This window comes from Taurulus bubalis, assembly GCF_910589615.1.
Source record: "Taurulus bubalis genome assembly, chromosome: 1".
Taxonomy (NCBI): Eukaryota; Metazoa; Chordata; class Actinopteri; order Perciformes; family Cottidae; genus Taurulus; species Taurulus bubalis.
The window spans coordinates 32,414,941-32,438,377 of NC_136589.1; the positions used below are offsets into that span (position 1 = coordinate 32,414,941).

General features: G+C 41.5%; 2 protein-coding genes across 2 annotated transcripts; both read right to left on the reverse strand.

Moving 5' to 3' along the window:
• Positions 1 to 368: 368 nt before the first annotated feature.
• Positions 369 to 9,381, reverse strand: fndc7a (fibronectin type III domain containing 7a; the record flags this gene model as incomplete). The annotated part of the gene is made up of 14 exons (XM_079232602.1): positions 369 to 1,045; positions 2,669 to 2,705; positions 2,872 to 2,901; positions 2,999 to 3,262; positions 3,482 to 3,736; positions 4,129 to 4,386; positions 4,875 to 5,132; positions 5,499 to 5,753; positions 6,237 to 6,491; positions 6,564 to 6,821; positions 7,400 to 7,654; positions 8,348 to 8,605; positions 8,788 to 8,806; positions 9,325 to 9,381. The coding sequence occupies 13 exons, from the start codon at positions 9,379 to 9,381 to the stop codon at positions 2,674 to 2,676; spliced, it is 2,454 nt and encodes an 817-aa protein (XP_079088728.1). The 3' UTR covers positions 369 to 1,045; positions 2,669 to 2,673.
• A 2,675-nt stretch (positions 9,382 to 12,056) lies between these two features.
• On the reverse strand, positions 12,057 to 20,856 carry aknad1 (AKNA domain containing 1; the record flags this gene model as incomplete). Its single annotated transcript, XM_079237165.1, has 21 exons — positions 12,057 to 12,254; positions 12,393 to 12,564; positions 12,673 to 12,787; positions 13,093 to 13,191; positions 13,321 to 13,458; positions 13,546 to 13,652; positions 13,925 to 14,107; positions 14,660 to 14,774; positions 14,871 to 15,070; positions 15,204 to 15,298; positions 15,444 to 15,603; positions 15,931 to 16,092; positions 16,351 to 16,532; positions 17,438 to 17,630; positions 17,731 to 17,864; positions 18,010 to 18,069; positions 18,144 to 18,285; positions 18,777 to 18,892; positions 18,979 to 19,053; positions 19,179 to 20,383; positions 20,652 to 20,856. 21 exons carry the CDS (start codon positions 20,854 to 20,856, stop codon positions 12,057 to 12,059), a joined length of 4,056 nt encoding a protein of 1,351 aa, XP_079093291.1.
• Between the last annotated feature and the right edge of the window lie 2,581 nt (positions 20,857 to 23,437).

Here is a 23,437-nt window from a genome sequence, read left to right on the forward strand (position 1 = left end):
CATTGATAGTGTACAGAACAACAATTAGCAGCCTGTTAAGATTTTCTCTTTTACATATAGAGTGGTCATTATCTTTATTACTAGCCTGACCCACCACCCCTGGAATGTAAATGTGCAATAAGCTCAAGCAGTCACTTCGGTCAGTTATACACAGTTTTAAGGTCAGTGAAAGTCATAGCAAGTCTCTTGAATACATAAGACCCATTTCAGGAAAAGTATCTGATGGTTTTGTTTCTGGATTCTTTTTGGGGGACCGAACATAGCTCATGTATCCAACCACCTGATCCTCTACTTCTTAATTAAAGAAAAACCCACACAAGATAATTGACAGCACACATTGTTCTTAATGCATAAAGTGATGTGCTTTATTGTTGTCGTCTGTCAACTGCGAGAAAACAAATCCAATGATGGCAGAGATAACACTGAATCTATCTCCAGCAATCTGAGCAGACGTATCATCCACAGGACTTGCCATGCAGGACTTAAGGCTAAAGAGATGGCACTTGCTGCGGCACTTTCAACTGTTTCCGCATGTCAGCCGGCAGCCTTGTGGAGGTCTTCTACTTGAGGAGTCCTAAGATCTCATTTGAAATTTATTTTGTCTTTGAATGACTTTTGCCATGATACATCCATGTGGGAGGTTCACTGTACAGTTTATATTTCTGCTTCTTTTGAATTTTTACCAGATGTCATTACATATTGATGTTACATCATTATGAAAGGGCAACTGCATTGATTAAACATGAGGCACAGTAGAGCAGAAGATACAATAACATGCAGCCTGATATTAAAAAGTAGCAATATGGAGAGTGTTTTTCAAAAACATCAGTTACATGCCCACAGGTATCTATTTAAAAGTCCTCTTCTATACATTTTATTGTAGTAGTTCAATGTTTCATTTCCATATCTATTCAGACAGCTTTTCTTGCAAACAGCAGTAGCAACAAAACAGATATTCCTAAACAAGGCTGATATTTCTTTTTGGTAAGTTTGTTCTTTACAGTTGTCACAATCTTCTGTCCATGTGGGCATTAGGGAGTGTTCGCTGTAGGGCAAGAAAGATGAGAGAGGGAAATTATCAACTGGACATGGTGGAACAAATACAAATATATCATCATAGCTTCAGTACTGACACATCACACATCACACAAGACTGAGACCTATAGCCCTGTTGTCGCACATAATGAAATGTCTTGAAAGGGTTGTCCTGGGTCACCTGAGTAGACAGGTCTCAGTCTTCCAGGATCCCTTGCAGTTTGCATACAGGAAGGGTGTAGGGGTGGACGATGCACTACTTTTTATGCTCCACAGTATTTATAGTCATCTGGAAACCACCACCAGTTCTGTTAGGATCATGTTTTTTTACTTTTCTAGTGCTTTTAATACAATTCAACCACACCTTTTAGCTAAAAAAACATATGACTTTTAAACTACACAATACAACTATTGCGTGGGTTTTGGACCTCATGAGTACCTTTTATCTCGACCACAGTTTGTCAGGCTTGATAATAAACATTCTGACACTATTTAAACTAAAACTGGAGCACCACAAGGAACAGTTGTATCCGCCTTTTTATTCTCACTTTATACAGCTGACTATAGGCAGAGCCACGTGTCCTGTAACATTCAAAAGTTTTCAGATGACACTGCTCTGGTTGGTCTACTTACTCGAGGCAATGACCTGGCCTATAAACTGGAGGTTGAATCTTTTGTCAGCTGGTGTGATGACAATTTCTTAAAACTAAATATTGGAAAGACCAAAGAGGTCATTGATTTCAGAAGGAAGAAGGAGGAGGTCTCCCCAGTGATAATTGCAGGTCAGCAGATAGAAATTGTCCAGTCATATACATATCGTGGGGTCCATCTAGACAGTAAATTGAACTGGAAAAAAAACACTGATGCTGTATTTAAAAAGGCTCAGTCAAGACTTTTCTTCTTGAGGAAGCTTAGGTCCTTCGAGCAGCAGAAAGCTTCTTTATGTGTTTTATCAGGGGATCTTAGCTAGTGTCCTATTTTTTGCTGTGCTCTGCTGGGGGGGGGGGGGGGGGGGGGGGCGACATTACTGTGGATGATAAAAACAGGATCAATACGATGATCAGAAAGGCTGGATCAGTGATTGGCCTTCCGCCGGACTCACTAGAGGTCACTATAGAAAAAAGAACAAGGGCCAAGTTAAAAACAATTGTTTCTTTTGAAGGCCATCCACTACACTGTGTTTTTAAAGGACTCAGAAGTACATTTCTTATATATCATTACAGACACAATAAGATGCCTGTGTCATGTTCCTGCAGCAGCTCTCCATTTCATTTACCTCAGTCACGTTCATCTCATTCTTCCTCCCATGCTTTATATACATGGGTCCCAGAGGTAAAGACAGAGACCAGCCTCGCCTGTGCTAGTCTATTTGCAAAATGCACGACTCAAACACGCCTATTGTTGTACCAGAGTACGATATTCACAATCTATTGATGCTTGTGATGCTGTCACAAGATGCCCCTCAAGCTGTTAAGTAGCACAAAGGAAGCATCATGTGAAAGCAGCTGTCATCAAATTACTTTCACAACTAAAATGTCAAGGAAAGCACGTTGTTTGTCTCGTGTTGTTACGCAAGTCCAAGTGGGCTGAAGTGCCTTCTTATCTGGTAGGAGTCGAGTACCAAGAAACTTACCGCAATTATTCCACAGTTTGCCGTCTGCTAGAGATCACTGATGAAGGAGAGAGATATGGTTTCAGTGCAGGAGCAGTTTTCAAACAACTTCTTAATGAGAGTTTAAAATAATAGTTTTCGTGAATGCACTTATTCAACTTCCTGCCGATAGTTACATGAGAAGTATTAAGCAATGTGAAGTTTATAGTTGAGAGGATACTTACCCATACCAGCATTACTTCCTGGGCAGAGAACTGAGAATATGACAAAGATAAACACATTAATGCAGCTCGTTACCACAAACCCTACAGATTATAAAAACACACTCTCACCATGCACTCCGTGACTCACCTGAGTATCTCCTGGGTTGACAGAAGCTGACCTTGATCCCATTCTGTCCCACTGGTGCCACCACTACCGTGTACACATCCCCACACGTCTCCTCCTGGATGTCACAGTATTTGCTGCCAGCGGCTGCGATACACGAGTAGTCGGCTGCCGTCCCGTTCAGCTCGACTGTGTGGTTCTGCATCCACGCGCCCAAAGAGCGCCAGTATACCCTGAGGGAGTTGTTGGCCCTGCGATAGAGCTTGACGCTTGTTGGACAACAGGCACCTGCAACAAATGAGTTTCGAGAAGTTGCGTTTGCGGTGATGTTCATGTCAAGGACCGTACCGGTGACTTTTGGATATTTTTACGAGAAACTTTATTACCACTGACCATTTGCAAATGTCCAACCTTAACATTAACATTCAGCCCTCACCTCACACAGGTGGACATTTCATCCGTGTGCACAGTTATGTGTGTGTACATTATGTGTGTATTTGCCCTCACTGGATGAGAATCCACGATATTTGCACTCTGACTTGTGTCCCGTGCTGCTGATGGCCTCCAGGTTGACGCTGTAGTTGGTGCCACAGGTGATGCATCCCATCAGGCAGTGGTTGTCCAGAGTGTGGCACTTAGCATGTCCGTGTGAGGATGTCAGGCTGGTGATGTAGTAGCGAGCTCCGCTGCCAGGTGACCAGGTCACATTGGTCATAGCCTGGGTCACCTGGGTCACATTCACATACATAGGGCAGCAAGGGCCTTGGGGAGTGAATTACAGAGCAATGATCAACATGGAGTGAATGTAGTGAGAATATTTTAACTGGTGCTTCATGATACTTTATCATCCATTCCTACGAGATTTTTTTTTTTAAATAACCTATGTGAGCTCATATTCTTATTATTATTCTTAAGTGTATTATTACCAGCGGGATCAGCATGTAACTGTCAAATTCATGTTGTCATATTTTTTGCTCGTGGAGTGTTTTGTTTTATTTGTAGGATAACTGTAATGGACAAAAATGGTTCAGCTGGGATAGTAAAGAAGAGTGACTTTAGCACATGGCCCTCTGAGACATACTTGTGGTTTTGGGCTGCATCAATAAAATAGATCTGACTTGACATTCAATTCTAGCAATGACCAATCATCATACCCGTTTCCAAAGTTTTACTGAATCCAGGTAGACTTCTCCCCACAGTTGTGGTGGCCACTGCCATAACCTCATAGGTTGAACCACAGGGCAGCTGTGTGAGCTGACAGGAGGTGTTTCTTGACTGGCAGGTGTGGGTGCCATAGCGTCCAACAGCTGTGATGGTATAATTGGTTTTGGGGTTGTTGGGGGTAGTGTAGAGGACTGTGAATGTGGAGTTGTTGGTCTGCGTCATAGTCAGGATCTCTGGTGCGCACGGAGCTGTTTTCATACCAAACACACACACGTTAATACAGCAGAGAGATAAAATACTTGAAAAGGGAAGATTGATACCACTCGCATGTCTGTAAGAAATATGAAGCTACCATCATCAGCTGGTTAGTTTTGCTTAGCACAATGACTTGAAACAGAGGGAAACAGCTAGCCTGGCTCTGTCCAAATACAACAAAATACACATACCAAGACCTTTAAAGCTCATTGATGAATACTTTATATATATATATATATATATATATATATATATATATATATATATATATATGTATATAGCTTTATATTTTTGTGTAGACATGAAAGATGCTTGACAAGAAAAGCAAAATGGCGTATTTTCCAAAATATGGAAATTGCAGTATCGTTTTATGTCTAAGGTGCTTTGGGTTTATTAGCCAATTAGTCAATGAATTCCCATCCTTCCCTTTCTGGTGGGTATGTGGATACGTGGATATTCATGGGGTGAGATGTCACTCTACCTGTCTCATGCGTGCTCGGTGCGCAGGTGCGGTTGCATCCTCGCAACTCGCTGCAAGGTGTGACGGTCACAGAATAAGCTGTGTTGCACCTCAAATCTGACAGCGCGCACACTGGTGCTGTGTCGTTACAGTGGATGACATCATTAGTCTGGGCAGCTGTTGTCTCGTAGAGCTCGGCCCCTTTGACCGACGGCCACATGACCTCGAGCGTCTCTGTGGAAACTAGCTTTATGGTAACATCCTGTGGGCAACAAGGAACTGGGGTATAGAGGCAGGGAAGATAAATGCAAAAACAGGTGAGAATATTATTCAATATTATTCAACATGTGTCAAAATGATTTTCCATCTTCCAGGCAGCCATTGTTTTCACCTGATGTCAAATTGCATGTACTTGAAACCTCATCATGACACTTCTTTTTAAATATTTTTGATGTATCTTGTTGGGTACAGGTTACATTTTTGAGGTAATAGTTGCTGATAATAAATAAGGCAATGGCGTACTTTGGAAGATTGTTGGTTGTAAAAAGTACAACACCACTAGTCTGGTCCTTTTGACTTGATATCATTAAATTATCAATTATCAACTATTTGGGTGGTAGTACATGTGGGTGCTTCTGGTCTTACTGGTGGTGTAGTTGCGGACTTGTGCGTAAGGGCTGGAGCCAGCTTGGTTGTAGGGGAAGACGGTGGTAAGGTAGGTGTAGCCACACATGCAGGAAAATGGGCATGTGGTTCCAGTGGTGTTACATGACTTCTCAGTCCCGTCGTCCCTCTTTATGAAAGCCATGTAGTGCTCCACCAGTGGCACATCGTCCCACACCACCGAGCAGTTGCCTGCTACAGGCTCCACCACCCAGATGTTCTCCGGAGGACACGGATCTGTCAAGTGAAACAGGTAGATTTGAAGAAAATCACTTGTCAAAGGAATAGTCTGACATTTTGGGATTGATATCACTCGTATTGATGTTTTTATCTAACTGTCAGTAAGAAAGACGATAAGGCCAAAACTAAGGTCTGCCAAGAAATATACATTATTATTATTAATATTACATGAGCACTATGTGATAACATGTCATTATATTATTATTATTATTATTATTGTTATAATCGACAATTCCATCACATCTTTTGTCTTTCTGCCACACATCTCATAAACTCCTCAGACGTAAACTGTTGCCTCTTATACAAACATGCACACACACATATCCACACACACCCTACGTAACCCAATCTAAAGCATATTTAGACATTGTCACATTAAAGATGTAGGATTTTGTGTCTGTACCAGATTAGTCTATAACGACTGCATACGTAAGTATGTTGTATTGTATGTAGCTGTGGTAGTGTGTGTGATATACTCACATGTAATGTACTCTGCTGATTGCGAGGGGTCGCTGGGGCCGGCACTGTTGTAGGCTACAACACTGACTGAGTGGTTCTGGCCACACTCCACAGGTATAATATAACAGTAACTATTAACTGTTGAAGTGCAGTTTTGACCATTAGTGGTCCAGGCCATGTAGTCCTCTCCTCCCTGCACTAACACCCAGTACACAGCGATCCCAAGAGACCGACCCTGAGTCACCTGGACGTAGGTCACATCTGGGCTTTGAGGACCTGAAAGTAAAACCAAAGGGAGTTGAGTAACACCATCTGCTACATTCATCTTCTACGTCTTATCATGCTTACGTGTGATCTGGCAGACAGTGATGTCGTCTCCAGCTCGACCCTCTGAGTCCCAGGCCGTGCCCTTGATGCAGTAGGTGGTCCCTGCTTCGAGGCCATCAAAGGTCACTGGGGTGTCAGTGGTGTTCAGTTTGACGCGGGAGTTGGAGTCCTCCCGGATGATGCAGAGCATGTAGAGGACGGCGTTCTTCACCAGGGGCCAAGACACAAGGATGGTGCTGTTGTCAGGAGATGTGGTGTTCAACTTGGGCGCCATTACCACTATAGACAGGGTCAGGTAGACGGAAATGAGAACAAAAATTACATAACAAACACAGATTTCTTACTTAACAATATTTCTCTAAGAGGGGCGATATGGAAACAATCTGTGATTATCTTACATTACACAAAGGGAGATGACCCCATTCTCATGGTCTCACTTTTCATATGAGAATAGTATAGTGCAAAAGCATGGATAGAGTTTCCACCCTCCTGCGTTGGCTATAAAGAGTAGAGACTCTGTGACAATGGGCAGTAAAACGACACGCTGTTATGGCCGGCGGAGTGAGCTAACTAACTATTGTCCTTCAGGAACAACAAGAAGGCTGCGTTTCACCCTTCACACACTGATTACCATCTTGCGTAAACTGCTTCAAATGTGTTGTGTCTTGATATGTGAAAGTGGGCAAAAAACATCATTATTAATTTTACAGATTAATAGTAATAATATTATTAGTCTTAAAGTATCTGAAAACCATAGCTATGTCTTAAATGATCAGATTGTACTTCTATCACTATTTAAATGCTATAGCCACAGGACGAAGTGTTTTTAAGGACTCTGTGAGACAATTTGTCCGTACCTGTCCTGGCCTCGATGGGGTCCGAGGGCTGGCTCCTCCCCCCAGAGTTGACGGACATGACACTTAGCTCATAGTCCGTGTAGGGCTGGAGCTGCACCACGGTGCCTGGGGAGCCAGTCACCGTGGTCTCAGAGAAGAAATTACCCGACTGTGCCCTAAGGATGTAGCTGGTGGCCCCGGGAACCTCTGTGAACTCCACAGTGATGCTATCGCTGTGTTTGGAGTAGGCCTTTTCAATGCTGGGGACCTCAGGAGCTGGAGAACAGATGATTGTGTTAGATAGGTATAGAATAATATATAGTAAATATAATAGAATAAGTTCATTTAAGAAAACAATACTTTTTTTTATGTGTACAATGTATTATACATCTAGTGGTGGAACATTCACTTTATTACTATAATTAGGTACAATTTTGAAGTATTTGTACTTTTCTTGAGTTCCTACCCTACTTTATACTTCTACTCCACCACATTTAGGAAAGATGGTGTTCTTTTTTATGACATTAGATTTATTTGAAAGCTATGGCCACTGTTTTAGATTGTGTATGCAAAACATGAGACAATTTTATAAATTAGGGTTTGTAATTAACCTTCTAAGAGTAGTGAAAAATGTCCAATCCAGCTTCTCAGAGCGTACAGTCCAAAATTAAAAGACATTCAGATATAATGATTATAAATAGTTTTCTCTTGATCAACTAATTGTTTAATATCTAAAACAATGAGCAATGCTTTGGATAAACAGTATATAGAGAGGTTAAAATTAGCTCCACCTTAACCAGCAGGAAGCATGCTGCAGCTATGTTGACGCATCACTAATAATAATGCAATTACTTTGTAGTATTATTTTACTGAAGGACATAGTAGAAATGTACGATACATGAAGTCTGTCTTTACGGACAATAACGTATTTGATTCACCACCCGGACTAATTTCCCTCTCCTTGCTGACCTGTGGTTTCCTCCGTCTCTGCATCGCTGAGCACATTGAGAGCATTGTCCATGGCTTCCAGCTGCATGGTGTACACCGTGTTCGGTGACAGGGAGATGACTGAGCCCATCACGGAGTTGCCACTGAATTGAGCGAAGACGGATCGTCCTGGGGAGTTCTTGGGTGTTGCTGTGATCTTGTAGGAGCTGGCATTATCGTAGCTGCTCCATTGGACCGTTATACTCTTAGATGTGACTGTAAACACTGACAGAGTTATGTCTAGGGATAGGAAAAAAATGATGGGATACATTCAAGCAGAGGTTTAGGTGGTGTTTTAATAATGTGGGTAGAACAACTGCCAGATGCTAATGAATTATGTCTCATTATGTTTAAGAAAAGGTGACGTTATTCGAGTTTGGGATCGTCATAAAGTAAAGCAAATGTAGGAGGAGATCATTTACCATTTTGAGCAGCACAGATCTGAAAATGGAAAAAAAAATGGCAGGTTAATGATTGAAACTAGGAAATGATGATGATAAATGACAGGAAATATATATAGATATTTTTAAGACAAGGACAGAATTCCAAGGGTAGCAGGCTATTGGTATTTCACATTATATCCTGAGGCTAATTATGCCTCAGGATATAATGCCTGTATCATATTCTCGGCGCATGAGAGGCAGCAGGCTGCACATTACCTTCACTCAACACAGATTTCAGGACTGTTCAGCGCAGGTATTTCTTTCAGGTCGGAATGAATTTGTCTATTGAGCTAAGGTTGGGCATGCCACACACACTTGTTGAAAGCAGTGACACTCAAAAGAGCCTGTGTTCATATGTTTCAAACGTCCACTATTATTTATCTGGATGTAAAAACTATACATGTATCAAAGACAGGAAAACATGCCAATTACCTACACTAAGGACATTAAAAATGTCACTTGTTAGTTGTTATTTAGAAAATCAGTGCACAATATGAGAAAATGATTATCTCTTACCTGTGTGAAAGCCAATAAAAGCAAAAGTCTCAGCATTTTAAACTGTGTTGTTCCCATGCCCTCAGCGGATTTAGTTTTTTGCTAAGCCACTGCCTTGAGGCGAGATGTGTGATCCTGATTCTCAAAATGACTTCAGGGAAGTAGCTCAGGCTTAAATTTTACTTTTTTTTGTTCTCTCTCCCTCCCTCTCCCAGATGAAACGACAGGTCCTTTATTGTTTCAGCAAATACCAAAGAGCCCAAAGGCTGTAACTCCTCCCCACGGGGGTGTGTGGGTGTCCTACCGGAGTGAGAGGAGAACACTCATCTTTTCTAGATGAGGATGTAGATAGAAACTCTACTGTATTGCAAACTTTTTGTCTTTACGACCATGTCACAAATGGTGCAAATTGATTACTTTCTTTGTCACCTTTAAATAATTTGCACCCACAGAAGAAACCCCCTGAAGATCCCAGTTGAGAAACATGCATCACTACACCTTATTTAATAAAAGATAATTTAATAAGTGATGACCTATTTCTGTGTCTGAAAGCAAGTTGTTTTGTCTCATTAAGGTTTCATAAAAACAATACTTGACAATACCTCTTTCTGAAAAGTGAATCATTGTGTTCTCAGTTTGTCGACACAAATCTATCAACAACACTTTATGTACTGTAAATATAGATATGACGTATTGGTTGGGTATCAATAAAGTGTAGCATTTGCAAGGGAAGACAGCTGCTTCACTGCTCCAGAATGTACAGTTAATTTATTTGTATTCTCTAATATACACACTTCATCTGTTTCTGAAGCAACTGAGGTCATTTGTCACTTTCACCTCAACACTGACAAACAAAACAAACCAATAGAAAGGAGCTGGTTTATGTAACCACACGCATGCATTTGGTAACTCCATACTAGGGGGAGCTTTACTGTACTATGCTGTACATGTGTGTGCATATAGTCTGTGTTAAGGTGACAAAAGGCAAGATTATTGTGATAGGTTTTCTTTTCGCCAGTGACCTAGTATCAGCATCAGGTGTGCATTATGAAGATGTGCTGGGACGATCCCAGAGGACTAGATACACTCTTTTGTGCATAAAGGCCAATAGGAGGGAGCTAAAGTGAGATAATCACCGCTTTCACACAGTGAAAGCGGTGATTTAACAGTGTCAAATTTCCAAAATCGGCAGTGTAATTGTTTTGTACAGAGATAATGCTCTGGAGTATGTCAATATGAGGTAAATGTTACAAACAATTGTTGACTATTTGAATCACTGAGCATTCAGAAACCTTCAGACACAAGGAACAAAGAGTGATAGTTAACGATATTAAGATTCTGTTCCAGTTAAACGATCTGTATCCTGAAAGGAACTCTCATTTTAATATGTACATTGTCAATGTAAGTGTTTGGAGGCAAACTTTACATGTAAACATGCCAAAGTCATCTGAAGTTATATGTAGCTTCGGCGGTATGAGTTAGTCAAATCAATTGAGTTTCTTCCAGTAATTTAGTACAAAATCCACCTTTTTCCCAGTGTATTAGATTTGATTTGATTAGAAGACTTTATTAATCCCCAGTGGGGAAACTAATTTGCCACCAAAAACTCATATAGACAACAATAGACATAGTCCACAGTGAACAACATACAAACAAAACATTACAAATAATAAATAACACCAGAAAATGTCATATGAAACATGATCTCCCCCCCAAAAGCAAAAACAAACAAACAACTGATGCAATGTAAGTTTTACTTTAAGACAGTAAAATTAAGTTCTTATGTAATGGCATTACTTTACTGTGTACACTAAAAATGTTATGACACATTCAACATGAGTCGGTGAAATGCTTCGCTACAGACTGGGATCCTGTGCTGTCTCCTCAACTGCCTGGTCTCTGATTCAGTATTTGTGCGATGAGGTGAACTGAACCGGTGGAAGAGTTATGCCTGCCTCACTGTGACGAGTCTGCCATGTTGATTGTCTACAGGTAAGTGAACACTGAGATCTGTATGAAGGAATGTTGTTTAGACACATCTTCTTCCTCGATACCCCCCAACAGCAAACTCAAACTGAACACAGCCTGGCACCAGTCTGAGCCCTCCAACAGATACTCAGTAAGGAGACACGGTGTCGCCAGCACCCACAGGCCAGCAGGGATGTGCATCAAATTAGGTGTCAAATGAGCATATTGGCTCAAAAAAGACAAAAGTTGATACACTCATTGGAATGGAGGGATTTTTCTGAAATGTAATATTACAAATCTGACATACTTTTAATATTATCTTGCTTTGTCGTTTCACCCCGTGGCTGCTTGTGTGTATTTGGATAGCTAACAGTTGGGGAGCAGGTGGAAAACAAAAAGGTTTGGTGACTTTCTACTGACAAAGGTAAAGTGTATGTTCATTTCTTCCTCTGCTCAGTGACTGCTTGTACTGAACCTGATGTTGCCCAATAGAGAGGTTACAACTGGAGCACAGTGTTCTTCCTATCAACAATGTTGATTTTATATTGGTTACATTTTACACACGGTTGAGTATAAAATTGAGATGATGGAGGATTTTTTCAAAGAAAAAAAAATGCTGTCCACCAACATGGACAGCATTTTTTATATTTTATTATTCTTAAAAATTAAGAACGGATAACAATTTTATTTTTGCAGTTTGAATTTAGACTTCTATATATAAATATAAACAACAATGTAAACATGAAGAGATTCTACAGGTATCACCGTGACTGGCAGATGGATGATTACAGAGTGAACTGATCTGTACGCTGCTTGTTAAAACGGTGTTTCCTGCCCTCTTGTGGCTGCATGCTGTGCACTCTCCTGTGAAGATGAGCCTCAGCCAGGTCAGCCAACAGTCTCTTGGCCATTCGGTCTGTGGTCCTCTTCATGCTGCGGGCCACCTCAATGGCCTGGTCTAGAGTCCTGTTTATCTCCACCTCCTAGAAAACAGTTTGCAAACTTTCCAATGAGCTAATCATGAAAAGATTTAACAGCAACGACAAATGTCTTTACAGGGAGGATCTTTAAAATGTCAGAAGAGTCAGCAGACATGCACGTGAAGAGATGAAACATCTCACCTTGGTCCCTCTGCCTCTGCCTGAACGGCTGCCAGTCTTTGAGGACCCTGATGCTGGAAACGGAGTCTGCTGAAAGTACACATTACTGGGCAGGAGAGCCGTGTCTGACTGGGTGGAGCGCTTTCTGTGATGGGACATGGACCACAGAGGCGGCGGCTCCCTCACTTTATAGCTGTATTGGAGGACAGATATTCCACTTGAACAGAACTATAACATCTAATAACACTATGTGGGAAACCAAATATGTCTGCTTTCAGTAAGTGGCGTGTTTGTGTCCTACCTTGCAGGCAGGCTGCTGGAGGACCCGTAGCTGACCTGGAGAAGGGGCTTCTGAAGAGATGGAGAGGGGAAAAGAGACCACCTCTCTTTGGAGTAAGAACTCTCCATGATGGCTGCTGCTCGCAGACACATGACAAGCACTACTACAGTGTGTATACCAACACAATACTGCACATATTTACATTCCTGGATTTGGTTTTGACGTTAAGAAGGACATTTATGATGATGATGCCCTGTTTCAACACGGTTACTCTGTGCTTGTCTAGTATGTGCTCAGAAACCAATAGTTCTATTATGAAAAAAGAAAGTTGAAATCATATGTATTTATATACAGTATAATACAATATTGGACAACAGTCTTTGTTTTTATTAAACACAATGACATGTTGACGTGATAAACATTAGATGATGAATCACTTACTTTGTGGTCTCTGTTTTGCATGGCTGTCAGAAGCCTTTCCTTCTTTTAAAATGGAGCTGGTCAGACCAGATGTTTTCACTGAGCCATTTCTCTTTGACCCTGAAGGAGCATAAAACACAATATTGGATATAACATCCCTGTGTAAATTATATACATAATAAGAAATTCAGAAACAAATGGAGTATGTACTGATGTACTGAACTGTGAAAAAACAACTGTGGCTCTGACCTCTCTTGGACTGCAGCACCTCATGAAGTTTGTATTGAAACTCAGGTGCAGAGTGCACACTGTCTCTCCTGCTCTCTACAGGTGAATTGTGGAACTGCAACATGATCTCCGAGCCAGCTGTGTCACTGTTGTCTGTACCTGAAGAGCGGATGATCCGAACCAATGTTGACGATAGAAGAAATATACGCACACAAACACACATATACAGATGTTTTGTGGAGGAACCTTTGCTCTTGCTGGAGTCCATGTCCAAAGAGATCCAGTCCTTTATCCTCATCTGAGTGGAACTGAGATTGCTCACATTCTGTGTGCTACTCGATGGCTTCCACACACTAGACGTTAGAATATAAAAGGGTCATAATAATGCTTGTATAATTAATAATGAATAAATGGTAAAAACATGACAGCACTATCTTGGACCGTCATCTGATATTCAGCATCTGTATATCTCATGGAAACTTCTTGCTGCATGTGCGGTTGTCTGGTTGATATTCAACAATAATTAAAGATAAATTTCAACCAAATGTTGCATCCATACACCGCAACAATGGCAATTATGCATCTGTTCCTCCACTATCACCAGCCTGCAGGATCAGCTCCCCACCTGTTGCAGGCTGCTCTGTGGTGGGTCCGCGGTCTGGTTTTAGTCTTGCGCCCCTGATGATCCTGTTTGTATTTAGAGGTGAGATAGTCCATTTTCTGTGCTAGGGGAGGCAGCTGGACCAAGCCCTCCTCCAGGTCCTTCTTCAGCCGGGATACCTCAGACTGCAAGGCCAGGATTGTCTCACTAAACACACACATGAAAACACACACAGATGTTCACTGTGTAAATAAGCAGTGTCTGTGAGCAAGTGTGGCTTCTCCTGCTCCTGAGCTCCTGAGTCTCATCATCTAATCAACTGCTGCAGCATAACAACCCTAGCTTTCCTCACAGTCTTGGCCAGATTGCGTCTACTACTGTGATAGCCATGTTCTCAAGCCAGAGTTTTTTTTAGTATTCTGGGTTTTTGTCTATGGGTTTAAACTGTGTTTCCTTGTGCTCAGATGAATCTCTGCCTGTCAGCCGACTGTTCTGGATTCTCAGTCTCCTGCCTGCCTGCTCACCCTATTCCTGTCAATCAAGCCACATGGATCAGCCCCAAGAACATGTAACCTCTGCCTCGCCCATCTGCTGTTATCTTCATTCTGAAAACCAAGTTTCCAATAAACCTTTTAACTTGCGCTCAGAGTCTGTGTGGTGCGTTTTGGGTTCACTCAATACTGAACACTTTTCAGTAGTTGCAGCGGTCTACCACCAACACAAGCAGCTCCTCAGCATATATATACCCAGCACATATACCTATTACATGAGCAGGAGTACAGTGGGTTGCCTCTCTCTTCTGTATCCATGGTAGTGCTGAGTACGGGTTCAGATACGTGGTGATGGAGCTGGGCAGGCAGGCTGCGTTCAGAGCCTGTGTGTCAGTGGTTCAGAAGTGTTCATTATTGCAGTTATGTCCAGATAAGGTGAGATGCAAAGAGAACTTCTTAATGATGCTTGATTAGCTCACCTGGCAGCCTGACTGAAGGCTCTTTAGTGGTGCTCTCCATCCACCGCTCCACTGCTGCACCACCGGACTGTGTTTGGACTGATGGGGAGGGACTGGCCCATCGCTGGCTGGTGAGTGAGGCTGACTGGATGGCTGTCTGCAGGTTGGAGCAGGAGCCTTCACTGTCTGAGCTACTTAAACCATCATTCTGGGACGGCCCGCTGTAGATGGGAGGATCAAACTTGAGTTATTCTCAAATAGATACGTAGATTGGAAGTGTGCATCAACAGGAGCTAATTGTATTAAAAACTTCGAGAAATGTATAATATTATTGCTGTGTATTTCACTTTGTACCTTTCTATGAGCAGATTTGGTTGAATCGGTCCAGAGGCTGATTGATTCAAGTAGGAGCTCCCAAACCCACTGTCGGTTTCTGGACTCACAAACCTCTGCACCCCAGACAACAACCATTAAAATAAGGCAGCCTATGCATCCTCTACTACACCACTGTAACCTAAACACCATCCAAGAAAATCTGTTGCACAACAAACATTAGACTCAAATTGTCAAACAAACCAACTCTCTGTGACTGACCTGTGATAGAGATGAAGTGTTGAGAGGATGCTCTGAGAGAATGTGGCTGTCTGAGTCTCTGTGTGCATCAGCTGAAGACGAGACCTCCACAGCCAGACTCACACAATCACCCAGATCACATTCACCCACTAGGTTCAAGACACTATCCGGGGTGCTACGGCTGCAGCAACAACAACAAGTGAGATATTTTAATATTTAGAGTTTGTGGGGTGAAGTTGGGGAAGTAGTACTTAAACAGTATTACATGGAAAGCATTGTGTAAAGCTAACCATTCTTGGGAGAGTACTGTAAATGCTCCCTATTTCTAGATTAACAATACAACAATACTGTACAAAAGTAGCTAATTTACTCTGTGACGAAATTACAAGACGGATTACTTTAATGAGACATACCTTATTAAAGAACAAAGCAGTATAGATACACCACAACATAGTCATAGCTCTTTTACAGTATATGGTCAGGTAAAATTTAATATCCCATCACAGACCTGTTGCATGGCCACTTCCTCTGTCTTGAGGATGAGCTGCTTCCGTTCAAGTATGCTAAGATGTTGCTGTGATCTATTACCTCATCTTCAGCTTCCGATGTCTGGATTTCCTGTCCTACCAGAGAGCCCAGTGAGCTGCTGAAGCGGGACAGAGAAGAAAACCTGCACAGTCACACAGAGACACTCGGTGGAACCTAACACCAACACCGCACCTGAAACACTATCTGCCTTTGGTAAGGCTGAGAGCGTGACTATTATTTGAGCCCAAACACACATGCAAGCACCACTCAAAACATCAATAGGTAGACACAATAGTGACAGTGAAACATGCACACCAGTGGTGTATTATTTCATTTTTCTTGATGGAAATAGTACCTGTTTGACTACATCATTCACACTCAAAATATGTTTAACAAGTACCTTGAATAGCTGTAGTTGTGTCCAGTATTTTTCAGCAAAGAGTCATTTGCTATGAGTTCACTACTTTGCTGGAAACCGTCATCTCCATGGACTTCATTGGCCTCCTTGACTTCCTCCTCTTTTTCTTCCTCTTTCTGTGTCTCCATCTTATAACCCACAGTGGAAAAACCTTCACGTGGGCCCTGACACATGAGACCCATTCAGATAATTTGCGGTTAGTGTCATCTTACATAGACACACACTCACCATTTCTTCCCAGAGAGAATTTATCACATTTGAATGTGCAGATTGTGGATGCTAACAATGGGCTAATACTGTTCAGCACAGAGCAGGCTGCACACAGGCTGGAACATATTCAACGAGAAAAGGCTGGATGCTGAATTGCAGGCTGTATAAGTTAAATAATGCCAATTATGTATGAAAGATGTGGAATATTGCAAGGTTTGTTGAAAAGCTGACGCTACACTGAATTACTGGCTAAAATGTGTAAGAATGTGTAAGAATGTGCAGTAGTAGGAATAGTTTGAAAAGTGTAAATGGTTCTAATCTATATGAATGTCACAAAAAAGTAATACCAATAATATATTAAATATATGGAAATGTTTTGATTTATTTTGAAACGCTGACGCTAGACTGCATTTCTTGCTGTTATCTGTATGAAGAAGGTGAGGTAGAGGGGCTAGTTGGAAAAGTGAGAAAGGGTTACATTTTCATGAATGTCATTGAAGATTTGATTAATAACGATTGTATTATTCCCTGTTATGATACAGTTACCTTCTGGGGTCTTTAATTTGAAAAACTAAGTAACCAAGTAAGTCTGTTTACATTGTATGAAAGTGCACAAACGTTGCTACATTTTGACGTGACATATTGTACGAAGAGTAAAACACTTTTTGGGAAAGAGAACAGGTTCAATATAATGTTTTGAGAAGATTGTGAAGCTCGCCTCCACTCCTACGGTTGACTCCCCCACTCAAGCTCTGAGCATTCAATGTAAAAAGGCTGAATAAGAAAAATAAAGATTTAGAAGAGTATAGATTGTGAACAACCTGTGAGTAGGCAGTAAGTGTGGCTGTGAGTTGCTTACCTCATGCAGGGATGGTGGAGGTGAGGGTGATGGCATGTAGAGAGGACTGAGCTTCATTTGCAGCATGTCTTTCATGGGTGTGGGAGTGGAGGATGAATGGGGTGGAGAAATCTGCTCACACACATTTTTGTCTATCATCTCCTTTATGTCTTCAAGTTGCATCCCTATCCTGAATAGGTCTCCCTCCACCTGCCTGCACAAGGTTTAACATACACAAAATGCACGCGCGAAAATTAATACATTAACATGCTACTGTCACATTCACACTGGTGAAAAGGCGGGGTCTCTTTAACCTGTTTGGGTCAAAGATGCCTGTTTTCCTGGACAGGCCCATGTAGTTTTGCATCTCCAGAGCTCTGTGCTGTTCCTTCTTACTGATGTACTCTCTTTCCAGTTGGTCCTGAGCCTCCATAATGCTCCTCAACATCTGACAATGGACATATTTTACATTTATGGACATGCAAAAGAAAAATAAATAAATTATAATGCACCTCACACAATTGTGATGTCCTATATTTCCATATCCAGTGCATCTCATAAAGAACTACAAATAGGAAGTAAACAATACTTACCATTTGCTGTTCTGCTGTGCTCACTGACATGGTGCTCACACTTAATTTAAATTCTTCCACCTGAATAGAAAAGGGCTTATAAATATGTTTTGTGTATTTAGCCTTGTAATATCCCAGCCGATCTTCAAACTTACCTTCTGCATGAACTGGCTGATGATGTCTATCAGCTCTGCAGTCATTCTTTCACCATCACTAGGACCCTCCTCAGGCTGGCTGGAGGATGTTGTGTTCATCACTTGATCGCTTCTCTGGGGGTTTTCTGAAAACAAAGCAAGACTGGAGTAATAAAACATGAATGTAGCTCATAACAATAAGAGCAATATGTCCTTGATGATGAGTCTTTGATAAACTTCCACATTTCCATCTCATCGAACGAATTAGTAAAGATAAGGGGAATCAAATAATATTTTTTTCCTGTCTATTCCCCTTCAATGCATTTAAAGAAAGTAAGCTGACATGGTATACCTTTAGTGTATACAGACAAATAATGTGTTACTTTGCGAATTATTACAACATACACATGATGCATACAGCTACTGATGATCTTGTGATTTAAAGATGCAGAAATCAATAGTGAAATATTTCTGTGTGGTTTTGGCATTATTTTCCTCTAATTAACATGCTCCAAAAGCTAAGAAAAGATGTCTGTCTCATTAGAATAGTTGTCATCTGACCCCATTTGTATCTATGGAAACCAGTTGCAGTTCACTGTGTAATTTGCAGGTATAGCAAATAATATCATAATATCAGATGTCGGACACAGAGACGTACCTGGTGGGGGAAGGTGAGAAGCCACGGATCCAAGATGGCTTCTCTCAACTAAGTTACCCTGAAGATCATCATCACACTCTAAATAAAGCATCAGTTCTGAGGAGGGTTGAGCCTGGGAAAGGAGATCCATCAACTTGTAACTTGCATTAAAGCTATGCCTCTGAAATGACTCTAAGATTAAGTAAACGCTTTACTTACATTGGTTCCTGTTCTCATTTGATCTATAAGGTTCTCTGCCTCAGCATATTTGGTTAGCAATTTATCATATTCAATCTAAGGAAAACATGGAATTAAACAAATGTTAGTCCTACAATGCGCAGCATTTATATATGTTATTGTTTGAGGACATAGAGGCAAAGGAAATCAAAAAGCTTACAGGTGCACTGAATGTTTTCTACCTGCAGGTGATACACCAGTGCTGGAGCAGACTGGTTGTCCTCGTCTTTGAAGACATAGGGCTTCACTGAAGGCTGGACTGAATCCTCCAGTACTCTGCTTATCAGCCCTAACATCTCTGGAGAGGACTGGGTTCTGTGCATGATGCCGGGGCTCTGAGGAACAGGTCTGGCTGGTCCATTTGGAGTTTTGGGGATTTTTACCTTGGGGGCAACCTTGGAGAAGTCAGGGAGTGGGTAATGGACTTTGCCTTGACCATACTTCATCTCACTGAAGGACCTGGTGCGCACAAGTGGGACTATCTGAGCCTGTTCATCCTCTTCGGCCTTTTCCTGCTTCTCTACATCTACAGCACTAGTATCCCGACTGCCCTGTTCTGAATGTTTACTTGCAGAGCTGGATATAATGCTGTCAGAAGAGGTGACAGTAGCAATTTCTCTTTCTGCTTCGTCCTCTAAACTTAATTTGTTTCCTGATGCACTTTTCTCATCAGTCCTGTCAGAGCAGAAACTCTGATTAATCTCAGAATTACCAGCAGGGCTGTCTGAGTGGTTGCTATTAATTGTTGAGCTGTTGTGTGTCGCAGCCCAGCTAAAAACAGTGTCATCCCCGCTTTCCAATAGGGACACCTCTGGCAGGGTCTCTGCCTCGATCAGCCCACGGGGTCGCAGTAGCTCCTCCTGGGAAAAGTGTCGCAGCAACAACCGGTCTAGGTCAGAAGGACAAGGGCATGATGGGGCAACCTCACTTGGCTTTGAAGCATCAAAAAGGTTGTCTCGTTTGGTGTTGGCATCCTCTTGTGACAAAGTTGCTGGTTTCTCAGCATGACGCTCAGCAGAAACCAAGCGTTCAATAATATCATCTCTATCTATTGTCTTACATTCAAGCATACCACTAACATCAGGACTTGCATGAATCGTTTCTCTTCCATCAGAGCTCATGTTGCCCTCAGAGTTCGCTGTTTGGTTGAAGTAAGGGCTACCCAGGTCAACATCAAAAGGTAGGTCCTCCTGCTCCTCGTCACTAGTATCTTGCGCTGGTTCCTCGTGCTTTAAGGATGGCTCATCTTGAATGGTGTTTGGTCTTTGGGCAGACACATGCAATATGCTGCTCTTGGGCTTGCTCTCTACCACCATCTCACTCTGACTGCTGATGACAATACTGGACTCTGAAGAGGTGACATCCAAGGCCGAAAGCTCTGCGCTTCCTGCAAATGAAATACCACATTAGAGGTAAGCATAGAATCATGCAAAATAATTTCATACCCAAGATTACAATCACTATGATCTGGTATGAACCTGTGAGAGGAACTGTGTCTTATTCTTAAATTAAAACTGCCCTTGTGTTATAACACACATATATACAATTAATCAGACAGTGGGATGTAGCTTTCGGGAGAAATAAAACAAGCCAGTTCAACATCCAACAAAAAACTCAACCGACAAAAAGTGATCAACGGTGACTTCAGGACTTACCACTGAGATGGATACTTGCCTCGGAGGCAGCAGACTCTGCCTGGGACAGACGTAAGGCTAAAGAATTCTCCAAATCACTGAGGTGGAGACTTTCATCCTCACTCAGGTCCACAAAGATGCTCTGCTGAATGCACTTCTCCCAAAGCACAGTGGGCTTGTCCTCAACCTGAGCATCCTCGTCTGATTCCTCTGTTTCTCCCTCCATGGACGCGTTGTCTTCACCTGTGGCAAGACAGAGGGCAAGAAAGGAGTATGGTGCACCTGTTCATCACTTAGCAACACAACGTGTCAGCTGACAACATTGGATCAAAATGTGCTACGCTGTCAATTATTTAACAATCAATGTATTGTGTGGTAAGAGGTTTGTGTGACACAAGTGTGTACGCTGTTTGTGTGGATCCTATAGTAACTATTGCTGTTGGATATATGGAATGAAGTAATACGTACAGTATGAATTGTAGTGGGGTATAAGTTTGTATAAGTGTAACTGTATTAAAGTAAAGTAGCCTACTTAATCAAATGTACTTACTTGCCTGTGAGTGTGGCATGCATTACAAGAAGAAAGTAACATAAACTACTACACTGCAGAGTCTGCTGTCAAAAAAAGCAATTTCACATTTCAGAGTCTGTCCTGCTACTTTAAATTTTCAGTCTCATATTGTAACTTACTCACGTTTAAAACGCTCCTCCAGATCCGTCCCACAGCCAGTGCTCCTGACCCTCATCTTACATCTAGTCGCAGCACGTCTGAGTCTTTCCTTCTTGACATATGGTTTCTCGGACAGGTTGAGTGTCTGTAGCGTCATTAATAATGTAGCCTGCGTCTGGAGGGCTGGCAGCGAGTATAGTTGCCTGGTAACCTCCACCAAATGAACTGAAGACATTAGTTTTTATTAGTAGGCAAAAGCAGTTTTGGACGATCAACCTCTGTATTTTAAGTATTTATTGAGAGTCTTTCAGGTTGAGTAAGGGGAATGTTGCACCATCACCTCACGTAACGACACACAGCGACCAAGTGGTCCTTTGTGGTCCGTGTATGTTCTGGTCGTTTGTTTTATAGAGTAGTAAAAAAAACGAAAATAAAGAAATACCATGTTTTTTTCGTTTTCGGTTTAAATCCAAAAACGCAAATACGAAAGAACCGAACTCAAATAACGAGCCGATTTAGTTTTTTGTAAATCCTTCTTTTCTTTTCTTTTTTTGAAGACAGACGCTAACTGAGGCAGGTAACCCGGAAATACGAGTCTGTCAAAATAAAAGCCAAAGCAATAGACGGGTTGTAGGCAATTAATCAAAGTAATTTGTGTGTGCAGAGGTGTTGCTGGTAGCACTATTTGTCCATCTTGAGTGAACGCAGAGCAGAGTCTTTATGAGGAGACGCAGAGTAAGCGTGTTTACCCTTTCTACCAGTAGATGGCAGTTTAAGTGTATTTAAACCAAACATTTAGTTATATTTACCTGTGTCTTTATAGGTTATTGATACTATTTAATGCTGTTTATTTTCTCTTATATTTAATGTTCATGGTTCATTTGCAACCTAGTTGTATACATCATGCATTTACTTTAGAACCAAACATGCCTACATGGAAGTGTGAGCATGTGTTGATCACGAAGCAATAAATAATGACAATTAAAAAATAAAGAGACAGTTGTTTTATTCTTACCTGTGCTTCCCATTTTTACCTTCCTTGCTAGTCATCACTTCACCATCATCACTGTTTATGTCATAAACATTCAACATCTAACCTGTTCTGTTCTATCTCTGCCGTCAGTATCTTCGGACTCTGACAAAGTCACATCATCATAATGTAGGGACTTTAATCTACAGCATTATACAGCACTGTGTTGTGTGTGAACACTGTGGTCGGAGTTGACTATATGAGTAACAATGCTTCCCCCCACACTTTCACTAACTAATATATGTTTTGTAAAGGGTTGTAAATGTGGCCCAACCTCCCCAATTATATAAGGTTATATAACGTTAATGAGTGCCTTTAATACATGCTATTATTTTTCTATGAGTATAAGTGTGTTGTATGTAAGTTAAGTTGTCCTACTATTTTATAATAGAAAACAGAAGTTTTTTTTTCATTCCTGTGTTCTATTATCAACCAATAAACCAGTAACACATACACTGCTATATGAACCTCTTAGCTGGTCTCACAAGTGTTTTCTGTATATTATACCTTTTGAAATTATTCAAATAGCCCTTGTGGTTGAGGAGATATTCTGTATTTAGTATGGGTATGCAAACCATTTGGAATTTTTGAGAAAAATGGCTGGGGCTCAACTGGGGTTAAAGAAGTTTTCAGGGGTTGGTACATTTACACACAGAACTTCTCAGTCTCTACCACACAGAGAAATTCCTACTTTCGATGGAGATCCTCTTCAATTCAGATCATTCATCAGAGCTTCTGAGCATTGTGTGGAAGCTAAAACTAACAGAGGAGACTGTTTGTACTATCTGGAGCAATTCACTAGGGGGCAGCCTCAAGATCTGGTACGTAGCTGCCAGCATATGGCTCCAGAAAGAGGTTATTCTGCGGCCAAAGACCTTCTTCGAACACATTTTGAAAATGAATTAAAGGTCACAGCTGCCTACGTGGACAAAATCATTGGATGGCCTGCTGTTGAGGCAGAAGATTTTGTTTGTTTTGTTTTGTTGGACCTCCCACCACTTGAGGGCGTAGGGCCGCTGTCAATTGGGCAAGAGGTCAGTATAATCAGGAGGATCACTAGGGCCAGGTGTTGCTAGATTGGCAGGACCACACCGTTTTTGACCTTGT